Source organism: Prenolepis imparis, unplaced genomic scaffold (genome assembly GCF_030444845.1).
Source record: "Prenolepis imparis isolate NDT839.2.m4 unplaced genomic scaffold, iyPreImpa1.0 SCAF_12, whole genome shotgun sequence".
Classification (NCBI taxonomy): Eukaryota; Metazoa; Arthropoda; class Insecta; order Hymenoptera; family Formicidae; genus Prenolepis; species Prenolepis imparis.
The window spans coordinates 2,368,811-2,385,097 of record NW_028141170.1 but is presented as its reverse complement, the minus strand read 5'-3'; the positions used below and the strand labels follow the sequence as shown (position 1 = coordinate 2,385,097).

Genomic DNA, 16,287 nt, shown 5'->3' with positions numbered 1-16,287 from the left:
TCTTGTATTGGAAATGAAAAATGACTTTTTAGTTTACGCAAATCAAAAAGAAATAAAATAATAAAAAACTTACGAACCTGTGATTTCCTAACTTGCTGACGTTCGACTTTGAATCAAAATGTATTAACATTTCCTTGAGTTTCGCCGCATTTTTGCTTACGTATCATTAATTCTCGATAATCTCGAGCTAAATAAGATCTCCAAAAAAAGATCTGTTTCTGTTCCCATGAAGTCCTCATCTATGACAGAAATCACATGTTGCAAAAGACAACTGAAATGATGAAATTGAAAAGATATATATGCAAAAAAGAGAAAACAATTTCTTTGAACTGATAGATTCGTAATCGTATATAATAATTAACTCGTTATTACAATTTGTCTTTGTACTGAAAAGCTGTCAAGAATCCGTCAGACGGAAAAGTCAATCAGCGCGTGATCGGTCGGATAATATTTGCTTGAATAGCAGACGAATTAATAAATTGCTCCCCGGCGACGAACATTTTTTTTATAAATAATCGCGATATCATTTATGGCGCGATCCACTCGATTTCTTTCTCCTCAGTGTTGCTGTTTCAAGTGTGTTCCTTTTCGCTTTTTAATAAGTTTTAACAAAGAGGTCCATTAGAGCGATCTTCATTATTATTATTCGCTTTACTGTTAAAATGCTCCGTATGTGGGGTGGCAAATATGTTTGCAAATTTTTTTTTTATATTTCAAAAACTTGGAAATTTTTCGGACAAGTTGGAACGAAAAGAATTTTAAACATAAAATATACAAATTATGAACTGTATGTTTTCTTACTGTGTTCGGTATGCTAAAATACCAAGAATTTTTAAAAGCAAAATTAAAAAGAGACTCTTTGCAGAATCAATTGGTTTTACTGATCCGTACCTGTATAATTACAAAATCCCATCTGGATAAAGCTGCTTAAGTCTTCAGTTATGAATAATATTACTTAACTTTAAACTCATTGCAACTTCGTATTTATAGCAATGAGAAAGTAAGTATAAGCGCCGATCAGGACGACGTCGACAATTATAAGAATGTTTGTCGTGTGGGTGCGGTTCTTCTTTCATTAAGGAGACCAGAAACCCTTGAAGAGCAAAAATTGACGTATGTATGTCCAATGACCTGAGAATTAGGACCGAATCGATACTTCAACTTTCCTCTTATCATTCAATTGTGATTATCTATCTATGACAATGGTTTTTTTATTTACTTGTATAAATAATATAATTAAAATAATATAAAATTTATAAATGTATAAAAATAATATAAAAATAAATGGCTATGCAAAAAGTCCATCTGATAGATAATTATTATAAAAGCATTTATATGATTTAGAATAAAATAAAAAAAACTTTATGTTAATTAGTTACATTAATTCTAATGCTTCTCTTTATTAGAAAAATCTATTCATCGGCACACACAGAAATTTTATGTCCATCTTTATATCATTCGTTTTGCATATTAAAAATTAATAATTTTGCAAATAAACAGATTAATTATTAATAATTGAATTTAATTAATTTAATTAATTTAATTAATTAATTAATTAATAATGATAATCATTAAATAAAATAATATTAATAATAATATTAATAAAATAATATTAATATTAAAAATAATAATTAATTAATTAAATTGAATTTTTATGAAATAGCATCTTAAAATATATATTTGATAATTTACCTAAATTTATTATCTTATAATTAAAATAGTAAACACTTTTAACTCACCGATGCGATGCACAACCTCCAAAAGCTACACGGCGTGTAGTATTGAACAGAGCATTGAACTGTAAAAAATACACAAAATAAATATATTTATTTAATCTAAATCTAAATATAAGCAAGTGTTCAAACTATATTATATAACTATCTCGAAAAGTAGTTGTTGCGCGCATTAAAGTTTGTCTTTATTGAATTTTTGAAAAATGATAATAAGTAAATAATAAATTATTAACCTCACACGATTGCCCTTCCATGCGGCGCCGGGTCTTCTCGTCTCCTCCTTTTCTCTTATTTCGCCCCTTTGCGTTGTCTCTCTTTCGTGGCACTCTCACTAGCGAAAACAATGTTATTGCAATTAACCATGCGCTTACGAAAACAATTACTTACGATTACGCGCGCGCTAATTACATCTAAATACAATTAATGAGCGCACCGCACTTCTGATTTTAATGGTAGGCAAGCCGCACTTATAATGGCGGGAAAATGACGCGGGAAAAGCGCGCCAAGCTCGATCCTCGCGGTCTCTTGCGCTATCTCTAGACACTAACGTCACGTGCAAAGATAGTTTCTGAAATGGACGTAGATGGCAGCTACATGCACGAATTTAATGACATAACAGAGGAACGCAAAATTGCACAGGATTGAAATTTGTGATGAAAGTGTATGGTTATGGTGTATGTTTTTAAAAGGTTTTATTAATAATTGAAAGATATGGCTGCTGTGAAATTCGGAAAACATTTGAAAGAGTTGAGAATCCTCCTCTGCCAAACGTCAAAATCTAGTCAAGGTGTTAGGTAAACAGTCATAATAGATGATAGAATTTATCTGTGATCTGTGAATCAATTTTCAATTTATTCATTTTCGTTTTGTGTGTGTAAATTGCAGAGACTTCATCGAGCAACAATATGTGCCGTTGAAGAAAAACAACCCAAGATTTCCCGTTTTGATTAGGGAATGTTCGTCGATCGAACCGAAATTGTATGCGCGTTATGGTATGTAAAGATAAACATAATTTAAATTATTGACAATATCACAGATCACTTCATAAATTACTTTTTTTCTCTAAATACTCATTCTCTCTCTCAAATGTTTTATCTTTTTGTAAATGGTGTTACAGAATACGGTGTAGAACGTTGTGTGTCGCTGTCAAATCTGAAATCTGAAGAAGTACTTGGAAGGGTTCAAGAATTAGCATCTCAAAAATAAATATTTTATAAATGTCTACCTTAAAATATGTATAGAGCATGTTGTAAAATAAAATAGTTATATCAATTTCAAATGTAGATAGTCATTCACAGAAGTCTTGACAAATTATACCTTGTATATATATGTATGCTGGAAATATATAGATTAAATTTTATGAAACTAGCAAAAATTTTTATTTTTTATAGCAGAAAAATATTTATTTTTGTAATTTTATGAGTTTATATCGAACAATTAATCTTTTATAGCATGTGCTATATTCTTTGCAAGTTTAATAATTATAAATTAAGAAACAAAAAAAATATTGAAACATTTTCAAACTAAAACTTAATTATATATACAAAATTCCTATTGTATAAATATAATACATAATATATAGACTTTGGTATATAGGTTTAATCACACACATTATATAAAGCAGTATAATAATTGCCTTTCTATGCTGTATGAAAATATACATCTTCAGAACATATTTGCACCATTTTTTTAAATAAAATTTATGTACTTCAGTCAGATTTCACATCTGTGCTAAAGAAAACCTGCCTGCAGGTTTTTATCTTTTTCATCGATAATTATGCCTTATAATCTACTTTTAATTACACAAAATTAAATCTTATTCATCTCTATATTCTCTTCTATAAACTAAGACAAATAATCTCATACTACAAAGGGTGGTAATCCAAAATCCTCTGGTTTGAAGTCTTCTAGACTTTTTAAGACCAATGTAGCCTCTTCAGTAAGCTGTTTAGGAAGCTGAGGATCCGGCACCATCACCACTTGCATCTTAGCACCAAGAGCAGCCTGCACTCCATTCGGTGAATCTTCAAAGACTAGGCACTACAGATAAATAGACAATACAGATAAGTAGATTTGATTTAAAAAATATTTAAAATATATTAAAGTCTACAAACCTTTGAAGGATCAGGATTATCAGGAAAACGTTTTGCAGCGATTAAAAATATATCTGGACTTGGTTTTCCACGGGAAACCTCTGGATCAGAACCACCATACACTTTATGGTTAAATAAGTTGAATATGTGTTGCCACTTTTGGGTTTTCAGATCACTGCTTTCTTGACTTGAACTCGTAGCTAACACGATAGGTATATTATTTTTTTTAAGATGCAGCAACAGCCTTTCCACACCTATATATAATGTTTGCATTAAAATTGGCTAAGATATAATGCTAAATTATTTTTATCTTGCTTCAACTTACCTGGCATAAGATTACATTGAGGAAATAATTCTAGATATTTAGGAGCGAGTTTGTCCTCAAATGTTTGCACTGTAATGGGCAGCTGTAACAGATCTATTATAGTTTGCACAGCTTCAACGGTTTTAAAACCCATAATCTTTGCCTTGTGTTCCCAAGTATACATTTTCCCATGTTCTTGAGTGACATGGTTGTAGGCCATCGTGTACAGGGATTCTGTATCTACAAGGAAATATCAATTATTCTTTTTTTCTATTTTATAGAAAGGGTATTTGATTTTTATAAAAAAATTAATATTATGATTATTAAAATATTGATATCATATGTTACAGATGACACAATAAAATGTTTAGTATAAAAATTACATTAAAAATTTTCAACATAAAATTTTTTTATAAAATCAAGTGCACAAATATCTTCTCGAGAATTCGGAAAGTATATTTACCTAGTAATAAACCGTCCATATCGAAAATGCAATGAGTGACTTTCTCGAAACCCATTTTAGACGTTGTTAATTTCTATTAGGTTATTTACTTGCCGGATTTCTTGTAGAAATCTATATTTCGAAAAATATGCTGTATATTTTTTTATTTCGAGAAAAAGGATTATTATAAAAAACGCTGAGGAAGATATGTTGGAATACGCGCACACGACTAACGTCTTTCCTCTGTAATAAGGCAACTTGTACTGACTAATCTTGTGCAACGTGCAACCCGATTTCGACAGAACAGATATATAGATAGATAGATACGATTCCAGATGTCTCTCTCACAAATATATCGCTTTCTTCAATCTTCTTTCAATTTCAATAGAATTAGTCATCACACACATTGAGCAGAGAGGAAACATCATTGTTGCAAAAATCTTTACTTAATTATTATCTTAATAATTATATAAAATGTATATGTGTATAATATGCATGGATTATTTACAACTTACACTGAAAAGATATCGTGAAAAAGTTGTCAGCATAGTTATAAGAATGCAATTATATATATAACATATATAAATTAGAGCTACAATATACATTTTTATTACAGAAATTTTTACGAAATGTATTTAATAATAAGTGTAATTAAACAAGTATATGTATGTGTATAAATACACACAATTTGCAATATTCTTAATACTAACCATGGTACATGATATAAAATGTATGTAAATATTTTATCTAGTTTTTTTTATTCTTTTCTTTAATTGTAATTTATACTTAATCATATTTTTTTTATTTCTTCTAGTTTTTATTCTTATATACAAGTCTGATATTTATTCACATAACAAAGTTTTATGAGTTTCTTAATTCCATATTTTTGTGCTAATCTTTTTGTCTTTTAGATCTTACATCATTATAAATCAATGCGACAAAATATTTATAAAATTCGTTGTTTTAATTAAAGATTGATTTCATCAAAATAATGGATTAATTTAATTTACACTTAATTATCAGTAAAACTTGTTCCTTAGTTTGCATCTTTGTATATATGTTTATGTATTTCACATTGTGCGATTTTAATAACATTTGTTATTATGTTATTAACATAATAACAAATGTTATAAATATGTTATTATATATTATTAATAACAATCGTACGTCTCAATCTCAATTCATAATCAATCAGCACAAAGATATAGTTGTCTTTATTTAAGCATTAAGGAACAGTTTTATCTATGTTGAATTAAATCATTTTCTGTAACATTTGAAATGCTATAAAAATTATACGGCAAGTTCGTTGGCAAAAAGTTTTGCAGCGCGGCTGGCACTGCATTGAAATAAGTCGTGTTTCGTTCTCTGAATACTGTTTCTTGAACAGTACCATTAACGTCCGTTTGGAAAGTCTGAATAGCAGTCGTTGGAATAGCTTGAATGACTATGGGTTGTGATGTCGAAGCATAAGGAACTGCTTGTATTACCTATAAAAATGTAATATTTAAATGTTCATATTGTGTTAATCAAATATAGATAAGGATATCTCCAGGTGCTCCGAAACAAATTCAAATTTGTATAATATTTTAACTCAACTATTTTTTAGATATTTTAACATATATTTTTTCTCCACTTTACTATTATTAATACATAAATTAATACTAGAAAATAAACATTTTATACTTGCGCTGTCGTGGATTCTGTTTGAGGTACAGTTAGCGGGTCTTCTTCCTCGAGAGGCTGCGTTTGTTCCGTTGTCTGTTGCAATTGCTGATTGTTGGTTAGATGTTTAGTGTGAGAAGTGTTGATTCCGTGTCGACGCTTCATATGCTTATTGTAATTTGGCCAATTTGTAAAGTGGTGCTGACATTCTAAACAACTGTACGGACGCTCTCCCGTGTGCTGTCGCCTATGTGTCTGCAATTGCGAAATAATTGTATTAAATTGATATTTTAATAGTCATACAATTAAAATCTGATAACTTACAGTCAATATCCCTTTGAAACGGAAGCGTTTTCCGCAAAATTCACACGTAAACGGCATCGCGCCGGTATGAATTCGGTGATGTTCCCTTAAAGTTCCTTTCTCCCTAAAGGTTCTTCCGCACACATCGCACTGATGTGGCTTGGCACCTGTATGCACTGTCTCATGTTTCTTCAATTGCAAGGGCGTTTTAAACCTGTACAATATTATTCGATTCTTTTTAAAATCATATAATAATATACATGTATGTGATATAATATATGTTTCATATTTTAACTTACGCTTTTGGACACTGAGAGCAGCTAAATGGCTTATCTACTGAATGAGTTAAAAAATGAGCTTCTAAATTTCCTTTCTGTATAAAACTCTTGCCACATTGATCGCATGTAAAGTTTCTGACACCGGAATGAATACGTTTGTGTGTTACAAGATTTGGTTTTGTAGAAAACCTAAAAATAAATTTTACAAGTCAAAAATATATAGATATTCATTGAAATATAATTATTCTGAAATAAAAAAGAATATATCGTATTAACCTTTTATCACATTGATCGCACGGATATCTGTTTTTTACAGTATCGGGTAAATGGCATCGATTATGGATATATAAAGCACTTTGCTGTCTGAAAGCTTTACCACAAGTTTGACATACAAATGGCCGTTCTTCGCTGTGAATCGTTTTATGAGAGTCTAATACTTTTTTATGTACAAACGACTTTCCACAGTCTTCACAGCTAAAAGAAAATTGAACAATATTAATAAATATGTTTATATATTCAAAATTTTACGTGATTGTACAGCAAATGATTTATACCTAAACTTCGCCTTATTCTTGTGCCTCTTAACATGAGTAAGAAACCCATAGTACTTATCATAGACCTTACAACATTGCACACACATATACTTGGCTTTTTGATTATGCACTGTTTCATGATGTTCCTCTAATGCTTCTAGACTTGGTAATTTGTCATTGCAGTCTGTACACAGCCAAGGATATCTCTCTAAATTTTCTGTCTTTTTTCTTCCTTGCTTAGTCGTTTCCATTGTTCGCGTTTCTCTCATTTCTAAATTAGATTCCATCTCTATATTAAAAACATATATTGTATTAGACTTATAACCTATTCTATTGGCATTAATTATAATATCTATGAGTTTAAAAAAATAAGCAAAGCAAATAAAATAAAAAAAAATATATATTATTCTTTTATATACATGAATGTATCTTACCAGGTATATAATTATCTACAATCTTTAAATTATTTTTCACAGCTGTATCATTCTGTTCCTTATCTATTTGGGAAGATACACGGAGCTCGGATTCTTCTTCCATCCTTTGTAACTGATTTTTTTTCTTTAATTTTTTCTTAGTCTGTTTAGGAGAACTTTTCTTTATTTGTATCTTACACTTTTTCTGTTTTGCGTTCTCTTGTGTTTCCTGAGTTTCAGAATTTTCACCTTTATTACATTCTTCTTCAATAAAGTTGTAAGTATTCAAGACATTGACTGTCTCATTGATATAATTGCCAGTTAATTGGCGCTCGGCTATCTCTTCCCTATTGTTGACTTCATCTTTTGGAAATTCTATAGTCTCCTCCACATAATCTATATTTGGTTCTATCGGTTGTGGTTCAGGCTTTAAATCTATCAGTAATTGTTTTAGCGATATTTGTGCTTGATTAGTCTTCTCAAAGAACTCACTGCATTGATTCAACAAGTCACAGCAATCTATGCAAATTGTGAGTGGCAAGCTGTCTGTTAATAGAACCTGCACACACAATTGTAATAGTCATTATTAAAGATAAAATACATCAAAATTTGTGTAACAAGAAAACTAAATTCACATATACATACGTAGTTATATTACTCTAAATATGTAAATTATTTTATAGCATATAAAAACAATTTAATATTATTCTAGATTGATAACAAAATGATATAAATTCAAATTAATTATCTTTGCAAGATTTATATTATTTATATTCTTTAAAAAAAAATAAATGTATTTCTAAATTGTGTTATTTATTATATTACTCGAGTAAAATATAAAATATAAGTAAACGTATATGTTACTTTAAAATTTTTAAGTTTGTGCAAGATTCACTTCCAGTATTGGAAATATCGGGTGCTTTCCAATTAGTGACACAAGTTGACACAAGCTGACACAAGTATCATTCTATCTTTTATTATTCCTGAATGTTGAAAAAAGACAGAATGATGCTTGTGTCGACTTGTGTTAATTTGTGTCACTAATTGGAAAGCACCCATCTATAATATACGTAACATGAATTATTTATAGATTCCAGTATTGAAAGTGAATTTCGAAATGCGATTACAATATGAAATAAAATATTTCTATCCTTCTTTATTAAATAAATAAATAAATTTAACGGGAGCAATAAAGAACAGTGAATTTCTTACAAATTTTACCTGTATCTGCAAACACTTTGCAATCTTTGCCTCGATCGCGAATTTCTGCCCCTCGGCGTCGTAGATCCCAATGAGATTCTTCTTGGTCTCGGCACACAGCCGGCAAAGTTCCGGCTCCGTCATCCTCATTCAATGCACATGCGAGATTGTCGTACGCGCGAGATCGTCGTACGGCGTCTCTGCGTCACAAAAATGCATCGTGCTCGTCGTTCAAGGCCGTTTGTGGGGTAACGCGTGGAGCGACTGATTCTCCCAGGTTCGATCTCGAAGCCTTAATAACCCATACACCTCGGTGTTAGAAATGTCCTCCGAGAGGGAAGAGGAACAGAAGTCGTCCTGCGTTCCTACGAGACGAGAATCCATTCATAGTATTGACAGCTAGACGGAAGACTGTTATGTATTTCGCGCGCGTATTATCATATCGTACCGCTGGTAAACAAACGATCTACACGAACAACGCCAGTTCGGATCACAGCGGACATGTTGTTCTCGCTACTCGTCGCGAGAGATCATAATTACGATAAGCGACTCGTTGCGCGACAATGAACGATGGCGATCGATCACGACCGAGTCAATCGGCGATGTTTTTTCGTCCTCGAGTAAAAGATGGTGCGTATTCCGCAACGTTCCCACAAAAACATGTATATTTGTCAGAGCGTTTGTTTACGGAGCAAAAAAAAACATCTAATTCGTAATACGCATGGCGCGTGCGCACGACATTATTGTCCGGTCGGTATTGCTGGCGCCCGCATTTATCGACGGTCGTTATTGAAGGTATTCGCGTTTACCGATGATAATATAAAAGTTCACAGAGATTGGTGAGCAACAAATTAGCGCTAATATTAGTTAGTAAAATGAATATAAAATGACAAATTACAGACTGAATTATATGAAAATTGATAGTTCTTGTAACATAAAAATATTCATCTAAACGCAGAAATATGTACACAAAATTTTTCTCCTTTTATCTTATTCAATATTATAGCGAAGAGTAATTATAAACATTGAAAAATAAAAATTATTTATTTTTTTGTCATCTTTTTTTAAAAACTCAAACGCCTTATTCTTATATAATTTATTCTTATATATTAACATCAAGCTTAAATTCTCTTATTAAAAATTAAATCCAATTTCAAACAAAATATATTTTACATAATTGTAATGTATTGAATTTCTGCAGTGAAAAAAAATCAAACACATTATTTTGTTTCTATATTGCAAAATTTTCAAAATATAAAAATAAGTATAAAACATTGCGTACCGATTAACTCGCATTAATCTTGAACATATGGATTTGTAAGTAGTAAAAAAATGTTCGGACTTAGAACCCGTTTAAAATTCCGCAGATGTATTAGCGAAAGTTTACGTTTTCTCAGAAGCTTCAATGAATGTCAAATGCAGTCAAAAAACGGCCGCCTTGAACAAATATCCATGATTGCGCCGAACTCGCCACTAATTTCTTTCACATATTTGCGTATTACAGAATGTACTTTTTCTGAGAACTTTTGACGCAGCGTTATTTCAATTTCCATGCTTTCGTGTATTCTCCTTTCACTCGCATCAACAGAGATTTTACTTTCCACTTTTCATATATATAATCTGGGTAAAAATAATAAACTTTAGGGAATTCGAGAAAAGAAACCTCATAAATTATGTTCCAATAGAAAATCTAATTTTTTTCAAGGACATTAATATTATCTTCCAATTCTCTAAAAATTGATCAAGCTTATATATGAAATTATATTCAATACAATTTCCAAAATTTTCTAGAAAGTATTTGCGGTCTCCGCAGAATATTGGACACGAGTTAATGACTAAAGCCAGTTTAATCAGCTAACTCATAAAAGATGAGTGAAAATCGAAAGCAGCCATATCCGAATAATAATATTTGAGAGGAAAAGTCGCGGGGTGTGCATTGCATTTTTTAGAGAAAAGGTGTGACTTTTTGAGCATCGCTCTGAAAATAAGGGGGTCGCACCTAAGAATGACCCTTGGACAAAGACTTATAAAGAAGGAGGGATCGTGCGACCCACACGTGTAAGGCGTCGAAATCTCCAACGGGCGAATCCCATCACGGAGACTTCGACGCTCGAAAACGTGATTCACTGGATGGTAAAAGTATTGACGCGATGTGTCCTCATTGTGTATATATAGGGGTACCTGTGCCAAGAAAATACTGCAGTTCCTCGTTGAGCGTCTGTAGGACAGCATTAGGTGGAGGGATATCTGTCCTGTTGAAAGAAGTTTCTTCTGTGAAGATCAGTGCGTTTAGACGTTGAAACGCCTTATCTTGCTCTGATTAGAATCGAGTTGCAGCTTGACAGTGTCAGGTAATGCTGAAAAATAATTCGGTGCGATTAAAATTGTATCATCACACACTTCCGTTTTTGAGAGTTTCTTATTTTAAAAAGCATTGCACACTTTTTTTATCTATTTAATATCCGGTCAAATTATTAAAAATAAGTTCTATGTAATTTTAACTTATAATTTTAGCTATAACGTGTGTATAACAAAAAAATATTTAGTAACATTAGTTGAATCAAATTTTGTCATCTGTCACATAAAGTAAGATTGAGAACAAAGTACTACCTTGTATAACGTTGGAATCATAAAACCGGTTTGTCGCTTCTTCAAGAAAGTTCAGGCATTTAAACCTAAAGATGACAAAGAAAGTATTTCTATCAAAATCGAAAAAAAAAATGAATAATTAACTGAAATAGACTTCTGATTAAAACAGATCTCACTCTCATTATAATCACTCAAACTTCAATATTTATATAATAAATTCATTCAAAATTAATATAATAAAATGAAAAGACTCTAATATATATAAATACAAAATTCAGATAGGAAATGAGCTAATGAGATCAGGCATAGAAATTAGGCGCAACAAATTTGTAATCTTTTTTTGGATCATTTTTAGCAGATCAATTAACAAAAAATTCATGCATCTTGATCCACATCCCCTTTAATAAGGATCGAAACGTTCAAATTAAATAAAAAAGATTTTAAACACATTTGTTGCACCTGGCTTTTATTAGCCCATTTCCTATCTGAATTTTGTATTCAATATTAATTTTTTGTATGTCTTTTTTATTGGCCGTAATATGAAAAGAAGAAAAATGAAATCGCTCGTGTATTTCGTTGCTCTCGTGACGCTGTCGTCCGCCCAATTTCAACCGCAACCCAGCGGTCGGATTCTGGAATCACCGAATCCAGCACTTTGCGCACAGAGTAAGTCTCGCTATTTATGTATCATTATTTTTATCAGAATCTTCCCATTCGATATGAAAAGCTTTTAAAAACGCCTCTTACGCGTTAAAAATTTTTAATACATATCTTTTACACATCTTCTTATATTGTTTGGATGCGAAAATGTTTTAATCGTACAAAATATTGCTCTTTCAACGCGTTATTGTGTAAAGATAAAAGAATACATAAATTAATTGAATCATTCATTGCTAAATTAACTTAATTGTCAGCTATTGTAAATAAACTTTATGCAAATAGATCGGCCGTGGAAACTGCCGCTTAGAATTTTTATACAAATTAATCTCCCGCTAGGAGGTAAATAATATAAGCATTCCCAATGCTCTCTCTAAAAGTTCACACCGGAGAGAGAGTCTTCGTTCTATTTCCCTTAACAGTCAAACATCCGAGGAAACGAACCAGAGAAAGTATTTTCAATATTTGTAATTAAAGATGAGAGGCCGCGACCCTCCTCCATTCGTTTTCCTACTCCGCCTCGGACCTTCAACCATTGTATCTTCCGCGTCTGTTGCATCCTCTTACATCGATGTCGCGTGGCTAATTACACGTGACTGTTGATCCTTTAGATCTTGCGCGTCTTACTCGACGTTCGTTATAGAAAGTGTGACGATGACACCGACGGCGGTGTAACTCGAACGCATTTGAATTGTAAATGTCCTCGTCGTAAGTAGTACGGAATGTCGGGTGGCACTTTCACGTTCATCGCGTTTTCGGTCGAGTCGAACCGGTAACAATAAATCACCGTTAATTATCTAATCTGGAATGTTAGCTTTCTCAGTATTTTTCCTAGATTCTTAGCATCTCTCAGCATTCTCTTACCCTATTATCTAAGCAGGAATTCATACATATAGAAGATCATAAACTAAACTTTTTAACTTCCAAGAGTGTATTAAAATTATCTTAGAAGATTAAGCCTTATTTGAAATATTTCATCTTGTACTTTTTTTGTTTGTATAAAATAAATAATGTTAATTTTTTTTGTCTTGTAAAGACAGATAAAAAAAATAGATATTTGAATTACGATTTAATTCTTCCAAGATTGAGATCATCAATCTTGCAAGAATTAAATCATAATTCAAATATCAGACGAGAATAAAAACCAATGCAAGATTCTCAAACATTCATTTGCGAGATTCTAAACTTGAAACAATAGGAGAGAATGTGTTATGCACGGAACCCGATGACTGATTATTCATTCATAAGGTATAGCCAGTTGACGCGCGTTCCAAAGACGCGCCCCTCATAAAAACTTTCTTCTTCTTTATTTGGAAAGTGACGCGCGCAATATAATCAATATACAGCGCGGGTGCCAATGTCTAGGTCGTGACTGCGATTGCTCGGGGTCGCCGCCACGACTGACACTAATTTCGCAACTTTCACTCTGGGAGCGAGAGACCTCAAGCTCTTCCCAATGTAAACATACCTCTTGAGCATTCAAAGACGTTCATCAAGATTATTGCCTATTGTCTAATGCTTGTGCTTTAATTCATTCGATCTTCTAATTGCGGTTTTTCTCTCAGGAATAATCCATCAACGATTCAATGGAAAAGGCTATTACTTTTCATGGGCTGATCCGAGAACGGCCGGACAGGAAGTGGACTGGCTATCAGGTAGAAACTTCTGCCGACAACGTTGCATGGATCTAGTCTCGTTGGAGACCTACGCCGAGAACGAGTTCATCAAGAGCCACATCGTTCAAAGTACTACATCATTCTGCAAAAAAACAAAAAACAAAACAAAGATGTTAATATGAAACGCTTTTCTCTTGCAGACAAGGCGAAATACATCTGGACCTCCGGTCGCCTCTGTGACTTCAAAGGCTGCGACAGGCCGGATCTGCAACCCCTTTATATTAACGGTTGGTTCTGGACCGCCGAGTTGCAAAAGTTAGCGCCCACCAACGAGCGCTCCCAAAATGACTGGTCCGAGAGCGGCGGGTAAGACTTATTATTCGCAGTATTACATATCCATGATGTACACCGACTTGTAATCTTACATTGCTCAATGTTACTATTTGAATGCTATATATATATTGAGATACATCAAGTCAAGATTGCATATACGATCCTCACATTTTTGAGCTCAAGGATATTAAACAAGTTGTGATTAAATCTTTTTTACCCGTCCGCTATAATTCCCTGTTATTCTTTGCTCTATAATCAACGATCGTGCGTCTAACAGTCAAGGTTTAAACGTATATATGATATTAAATGTGACAAACCGATAATGTATCTTGATTCATCTTTCTGAATTCGTTCTGTATTGGACAATATATGTGTTTTTTTTCTTAGTATCGGCAAACCGCAACCTGACAATCGCGAGGCCATTCAGGGCGGCGCTCCCGAGAATTGCCTGGCTGTCCTCAATCAATTCTACAATGATGGAGTGAACTGGCACGATGTGGCATGTCATCACAAGAAACCATGGGTCTGTGAAGACAATGAGTCTCTTCTGAGATATGTTCGCTTTACCAATCCTAACATTCGCATATAATGGAAGAGGAACATCGTACAATGATAGCTTTACTTTTGTTCAAATGGATTTAAGCACCTATAAAATCATAATGTTCAAATGTGTGTCTACGCCAGAGAAGCGACTGAGTAGCATATAGAACATCTTATTTATTATTATTATAATGTTATTAATAATATTTCATACTCATTCGATTATAGAGTATGAATTATTTTATTAAACTTGTAGGCATTATTTGATTTCAGGAAAAATATCACTATTTATATTCTTAGATATAATCCTAGACATAGATGGAAAATTATATTTGATAGAATAGAAACTGCAATTTACATACACACAGAATTGTTAGATCATTATATCAAAATTATATATAATTATATTCCTAAATAATATATATATAAGTATATACTAATTGTACATTTCAGATAGTAATAAATTCGTGAATAATAAAAAACTGCACATTTTTTTCACTATTAAAAAACAGCAGTTCTCTCTCATTTATAATATGCATTAATTTATAACATCTTGTTAAATTACTTGTATAAAATGCATAAACTGTTTTTTTCTTTTTATAAAATATTTAAATTACATAAAATTATGTTTATCAATAAAAGATATATATCACAGATGTTAAACAAAGCTCTTACAAAGAAATATCTAATAATATATATCATATATTTACTTAATCAAATATGTATAAACAGCTTTAAAAAAGCTTGAAAAATATATATACTTTAAACTACTTTTTACCTTCCACCATTATGATGTGATATCCAAATTTTGTTTTCACCGGGGGATCCGTGTAAACTGGAGAAGACAGATTAGAAATTGGTAGCGCAAAGGCAGCATCTTGAAAGGGTCCTACCATGGAGCCCCGTGTCATCCAGCCAAGATCACCCTTTACATAATAAATAAAATGCAAAATTTCAATAATTATTCCTACTAATTTATTTATTAAGATGATATTTTTTTTCCATATATTAACGTTACCCCAGATCTAGCTTTGTCCTCGCTGTATGTCGCCGCGACCTCATTAAACTTCTGACCAGCTTTTAATTTTTCCAACGCTTCCAATATCTTCGATTGCTTTTCGCACAATATGTGTCTAACCTGTGTTTGTACATAAAAAGACAATTCTATAAAATAAACTGTACGAAAATGACAAAAGTTGTAAACAATTGTACACAACATTTGGAGTGTTTAATAGAGTTAGAATGTTCGATTGTTATATATGTATCTAACAGATAACAATTATATGGAGTACACATGTTATTCATCGATACAAAATATGTTTTCTTACTTTCACCGCGTTTCCTCCTTTCTTTTCGGTTTTTCCACTCTCCTCCGAGGATTTACTGCTACCTTTACTGCTCTTCGCGGCACCGGCATTCTTTTTCGGCGGCATGTTTGTAACTTGTAACTTTAGGTTATATTAATCCGGAAACGCCAAATCCGGAAGTGAAGATAATTATTGATGCCTTTTGAGTTATGTTCTAAAATTTACCCCTTTGAAATAGAGTAGCGTTTGATTGACCAATCAGGACAGAGAAATTTTTGCTTCTT

General features: G+C 32.1%; 5 protein-coding genes and 1 long non-coding RNA gene across 10 annotated transcripts; 2 read left to right on the top strand and 4 right to left on the bottom strand.

Annotated features, from left to right (window-relative positions):
* Window positions 1–767: 767 nt before the first annotated feature.
* Window positions 768–2,171, bottom strand: LOC145943804 (uncharacterized). Its single transcript, XR_014426579.1, has 3 exons — window positions 1,967–2,171; window positions 1,740–1,798; window positions 768–1,131 (listed from the first exon to the last, which is right to left on the bottom strand). It is a non-coding gene; the product is annotated as an uncharacterized LOC145943804 (long non-coding RNA).
* A 147-nt stretch (window positions 2,172–2,318) lies between these two features.
* On the top strand, window positions 2,319–3,012 carry Nd-b8 (NADH dehydrogenase (ubiquinone) B8 subunit). The gene is made up of 3 exons (XM_083051642.1): window positions 2,319–2,527; window positions 2,619–2,725; window positions 2,851–3,012. Exons 1-3 carry the CDS (start codon window positions 2,445–2,447, stop codon window positions 2,937–2,939), a joined length of 279 nt encoding a protein of 92 aa, XP_082907768.1. The 5' UTR covers window positions 2,319–2,444; the 3' UTR covers window positions 2,940–3,012.
* Window positions 3,013–3,312: 300 nt separating this feature from the next.
* On the bottom strand, window positions 3,313–5,002 carry LOC145943796 (pseudouridine-5'-phosphatase-like). Its single transcript, XM_083051631.1, has 4 exons — window positions 4,594–5,002; window positions 4,152–4,370; window positions 3,848–4,080; window positions 3,313–3,773 (listed from the first exon to the last, which is right to left on the bottom strand). The coding sequence occupies exons 1-4, from the start codon at window positions 4,646–4,648 to the stop codon at window positions 3,594–3,596; spliced, it is 687 nt and encodes a 228-aa protein (XP_082907757.1). The 5' UTR covers window positions 4,649–5,002; the 3' UTR covers window positions 3,313–3,593.
* A 373-nt stretch (window positions 5,003–5,375) lies between these two features.
* Window positions 5,376–11,278, bottom strand: LOC145943780 (uncharacterized). Of its 3 annotated transcripts, none has more exons than XM_083051602.1 (9): window positions 11,143–11,278; window positions 8,983–9,326; window positions 7,783–8,320; window positions 7,370–7,637; window positions 7,092–7,289; window positions 6,837–7,004; window positions 6,559–6,751; window positions 6,256–6,489; window positions 5,376–6,059 (listed from the first exon to the last, which is right to left on the bottom strand). In XM_083051602.1, exons 2-9 carry the CDS (start codon window positions 9,109–9,111, stop codon window positions 5,811–5,813), a joined length of 1,977 nt encoding a protein of 658 aa, XP_082907728.1. In that variant the 5' UTR covers window positions 9,112–9,326; window positions 11,143–11,278; the 3' UTR covers window positions 5,376–5,810. The 3 variants fall into 3 exon arrangements, with proteins under 3 accessions (XP_082907728.1, XP_082907727.1, XP_082907729.1); XM_083051601.1 differs by lacking the exon at window positions 11,143–11,278 and adding an exon at window positions 9,410–9,669; XM_083051603.1 differs by lacking the exon at window positions 11,143–11,278 and adding an exon at window positions 9,410–9,669 and having other exon boundaries at window positions 5,920–6,059; window positions 6,260–6,489.
* On the top strand, window positions 11,180–15,089 carry LOC145943797 (L-selectin). 2 transcript variants are annotated; one of them, XM_083051633.1, is made up of 5 exons: window positions 11,180–11,312; window positions 12,098–12,216; window positions 13,773–13,952; window positions 14,024–14,189; window positions 14,544–15,088. In XM_083051633.1, the coding sequence occupies exons 2-5, from the start codon at window positions 12,105–12,107 to the stop codon at window positions 14,743–14,745; spliced, it is 660 nt and encodes a 219-aa protein (XP_082907759.1). In that variant the 5' UTR covers window positions 11,180–11,312; window positions 12,098–12,104; the 3' UTR covers window positions 14,746–15,088. The 2 variants fall into 2 exon arrangements, with proteins under 2 accessions (XP_082907759.1, XP_082907760.1); XM_083051634.1 differs by having other exon boundaries at window positions 11,225–11,312; window positions 12,101–12,216; window positions 14,544–15,089.
* Window positions 13,834–16,179, bottom strand: LOC145943801 (peptidyl-prolyl cis-trans isomerase NIMA-interacting 4). 2 transcript variants are annotated; one of them, XM_083051640.1, is made up of 4 exons: window positions 16,025–16,179; window positions 15,715–15,834; window positions 15,475–15,622; window positions 13,834–13,965 (listed from the first exon to the last, which is right to left on the bottom strand). In XM_083051640.1, the coding sequence occupies exons 1-4, from the start codon at window positions 16,127–16,129 to the stop codon at window positions 13,961–13,963; spliced, it is 378 nt and encodes a 125-aa protein (XP_082907766.1). In that variant the 5' UTR covers window positions 16,130–16,179; the 3' UTR covers window positions 13,834–13,960. The 2 variants fall into 2 exon arrangements, with proteins under 2 accessions (XP_082907766.1, XP_082907765.1); XM_083051639.1 differs by lacking the exon at window positions 13,834–13,965 and having other exon boundaries at window positions 15,464–15,622.
* Window positions 16,180–16,287: the final 108 nt, after the last annotated feature.

Excerpts from the sequence above, each read along its gene's own strand:
- Nd-b8 (XM_083051642.1), top strand. The coding sequence starts at position 2,445 with ATGGCTGCTGTGAAATTCGGAAAACATTTGAAAGAGTTGAGAATCCTC. Across the intron at positions 2,528-2,618 it reads AAATCTAGTCAAGGTGTTAG|AGACTTCATCGAGCAACAAT; the intron begins GTAAACAGTCAT and ends TGTAAATTGCAG. Across the intron at positions 2,726-2,850 it reads GAAATTGTATGCGCGTTATG|AATACGGTGTAGAACGTTGT; the intron begins GTATGTAAAGAT and ends ATGGTGTTACAG.
- LOC145943796 (XM_083051631.1), bottom strand. The coding sequence starts at position 4,648 with ATGGGTTTCGAGAAAGTCACTCATTGCATTTTCGATATGGACGGTTTA. Across the intron at positions 4,371-4,593 it reads TATGGACGGTTTATTACTAG|ATACAGAATCCCTGTACACG; the intron begins GTAAATATACTT and ends ATTTCCTTGTAG. Across the intron at positions 3,774-3,847 it reads ATAATCCTGATCCTTCAAAG|TGCCTAGTCTTTGAAGATTC; the intron begins GTTTGTAGACTT and ends ATTTATCTGTAG.
- LOC145943780 (XM_083051602.1), bottom strand. The coding sequence starts at position 9,111 with ATGAGGATGACGGAGCCGGAACTTTGCCGGCTGTGTGCCGAGACCAAG. Across the intron at positions 7,005-7,091 it reads TGCGATCAATGTGATAAAAG|GTTTTCTACAAAACCAAATC; the intron begins GTTAATACGATA and ends ATTTATTTTTAG. Across the intron at positions 6,490-6,558 it reads GTTTCAAAGGGATATTGACT|ACACATAGGCGACAGCACAC; the intron begins GTAAGTTATCAG and ends TCGCAATTGCAG.
- LOC145943797 (XM_083051634.1), top strand. The coding sequence starts at position 12,105 with ATGAAATCGCTCGTGTATTTCGTTGCTCTCGTGACGCTGTCGTCCGCC. Across the intron at positions 12,217-13,772 it reads TCCAGCACTTTGCGCACAGA|GAATAATCCATCAACGATTC; the intron begins GTAAGTCTCGCT and ends TTTTTCTCTCAG. Across the intron at positions 13,953-14,023 it reads CAAGAGCCACATCGTTCAAA|ACAAGGCGAAATACATCTGG; the intron begins GTACTACATCAT and ends TTTCTCTTGCAG.
- LOC145943801 (XM_083051639.1), bottom strand. The coding sequence starts at position 16,129 with ATGCCGCCGAAAAAGAATGCCGGTGCCGCGAAGAGCAGTAAAGGTAGC. Across the intron at positions 15,835-16,024 it reads AAGGAGGAAACGCGGTGAAA|GTTAGACACATATTGTGCGA; the intron begins GTAAGAAAACAT and ends GTACAAACACAG. Across the intron at positions 15,623-15,714 it reads AGGACAAAGCTAGATCTGGG|GGTGATCTTGGCTGGATGAC; the intron begins GTAACGTTAATA and ends TATTATGTAAAG.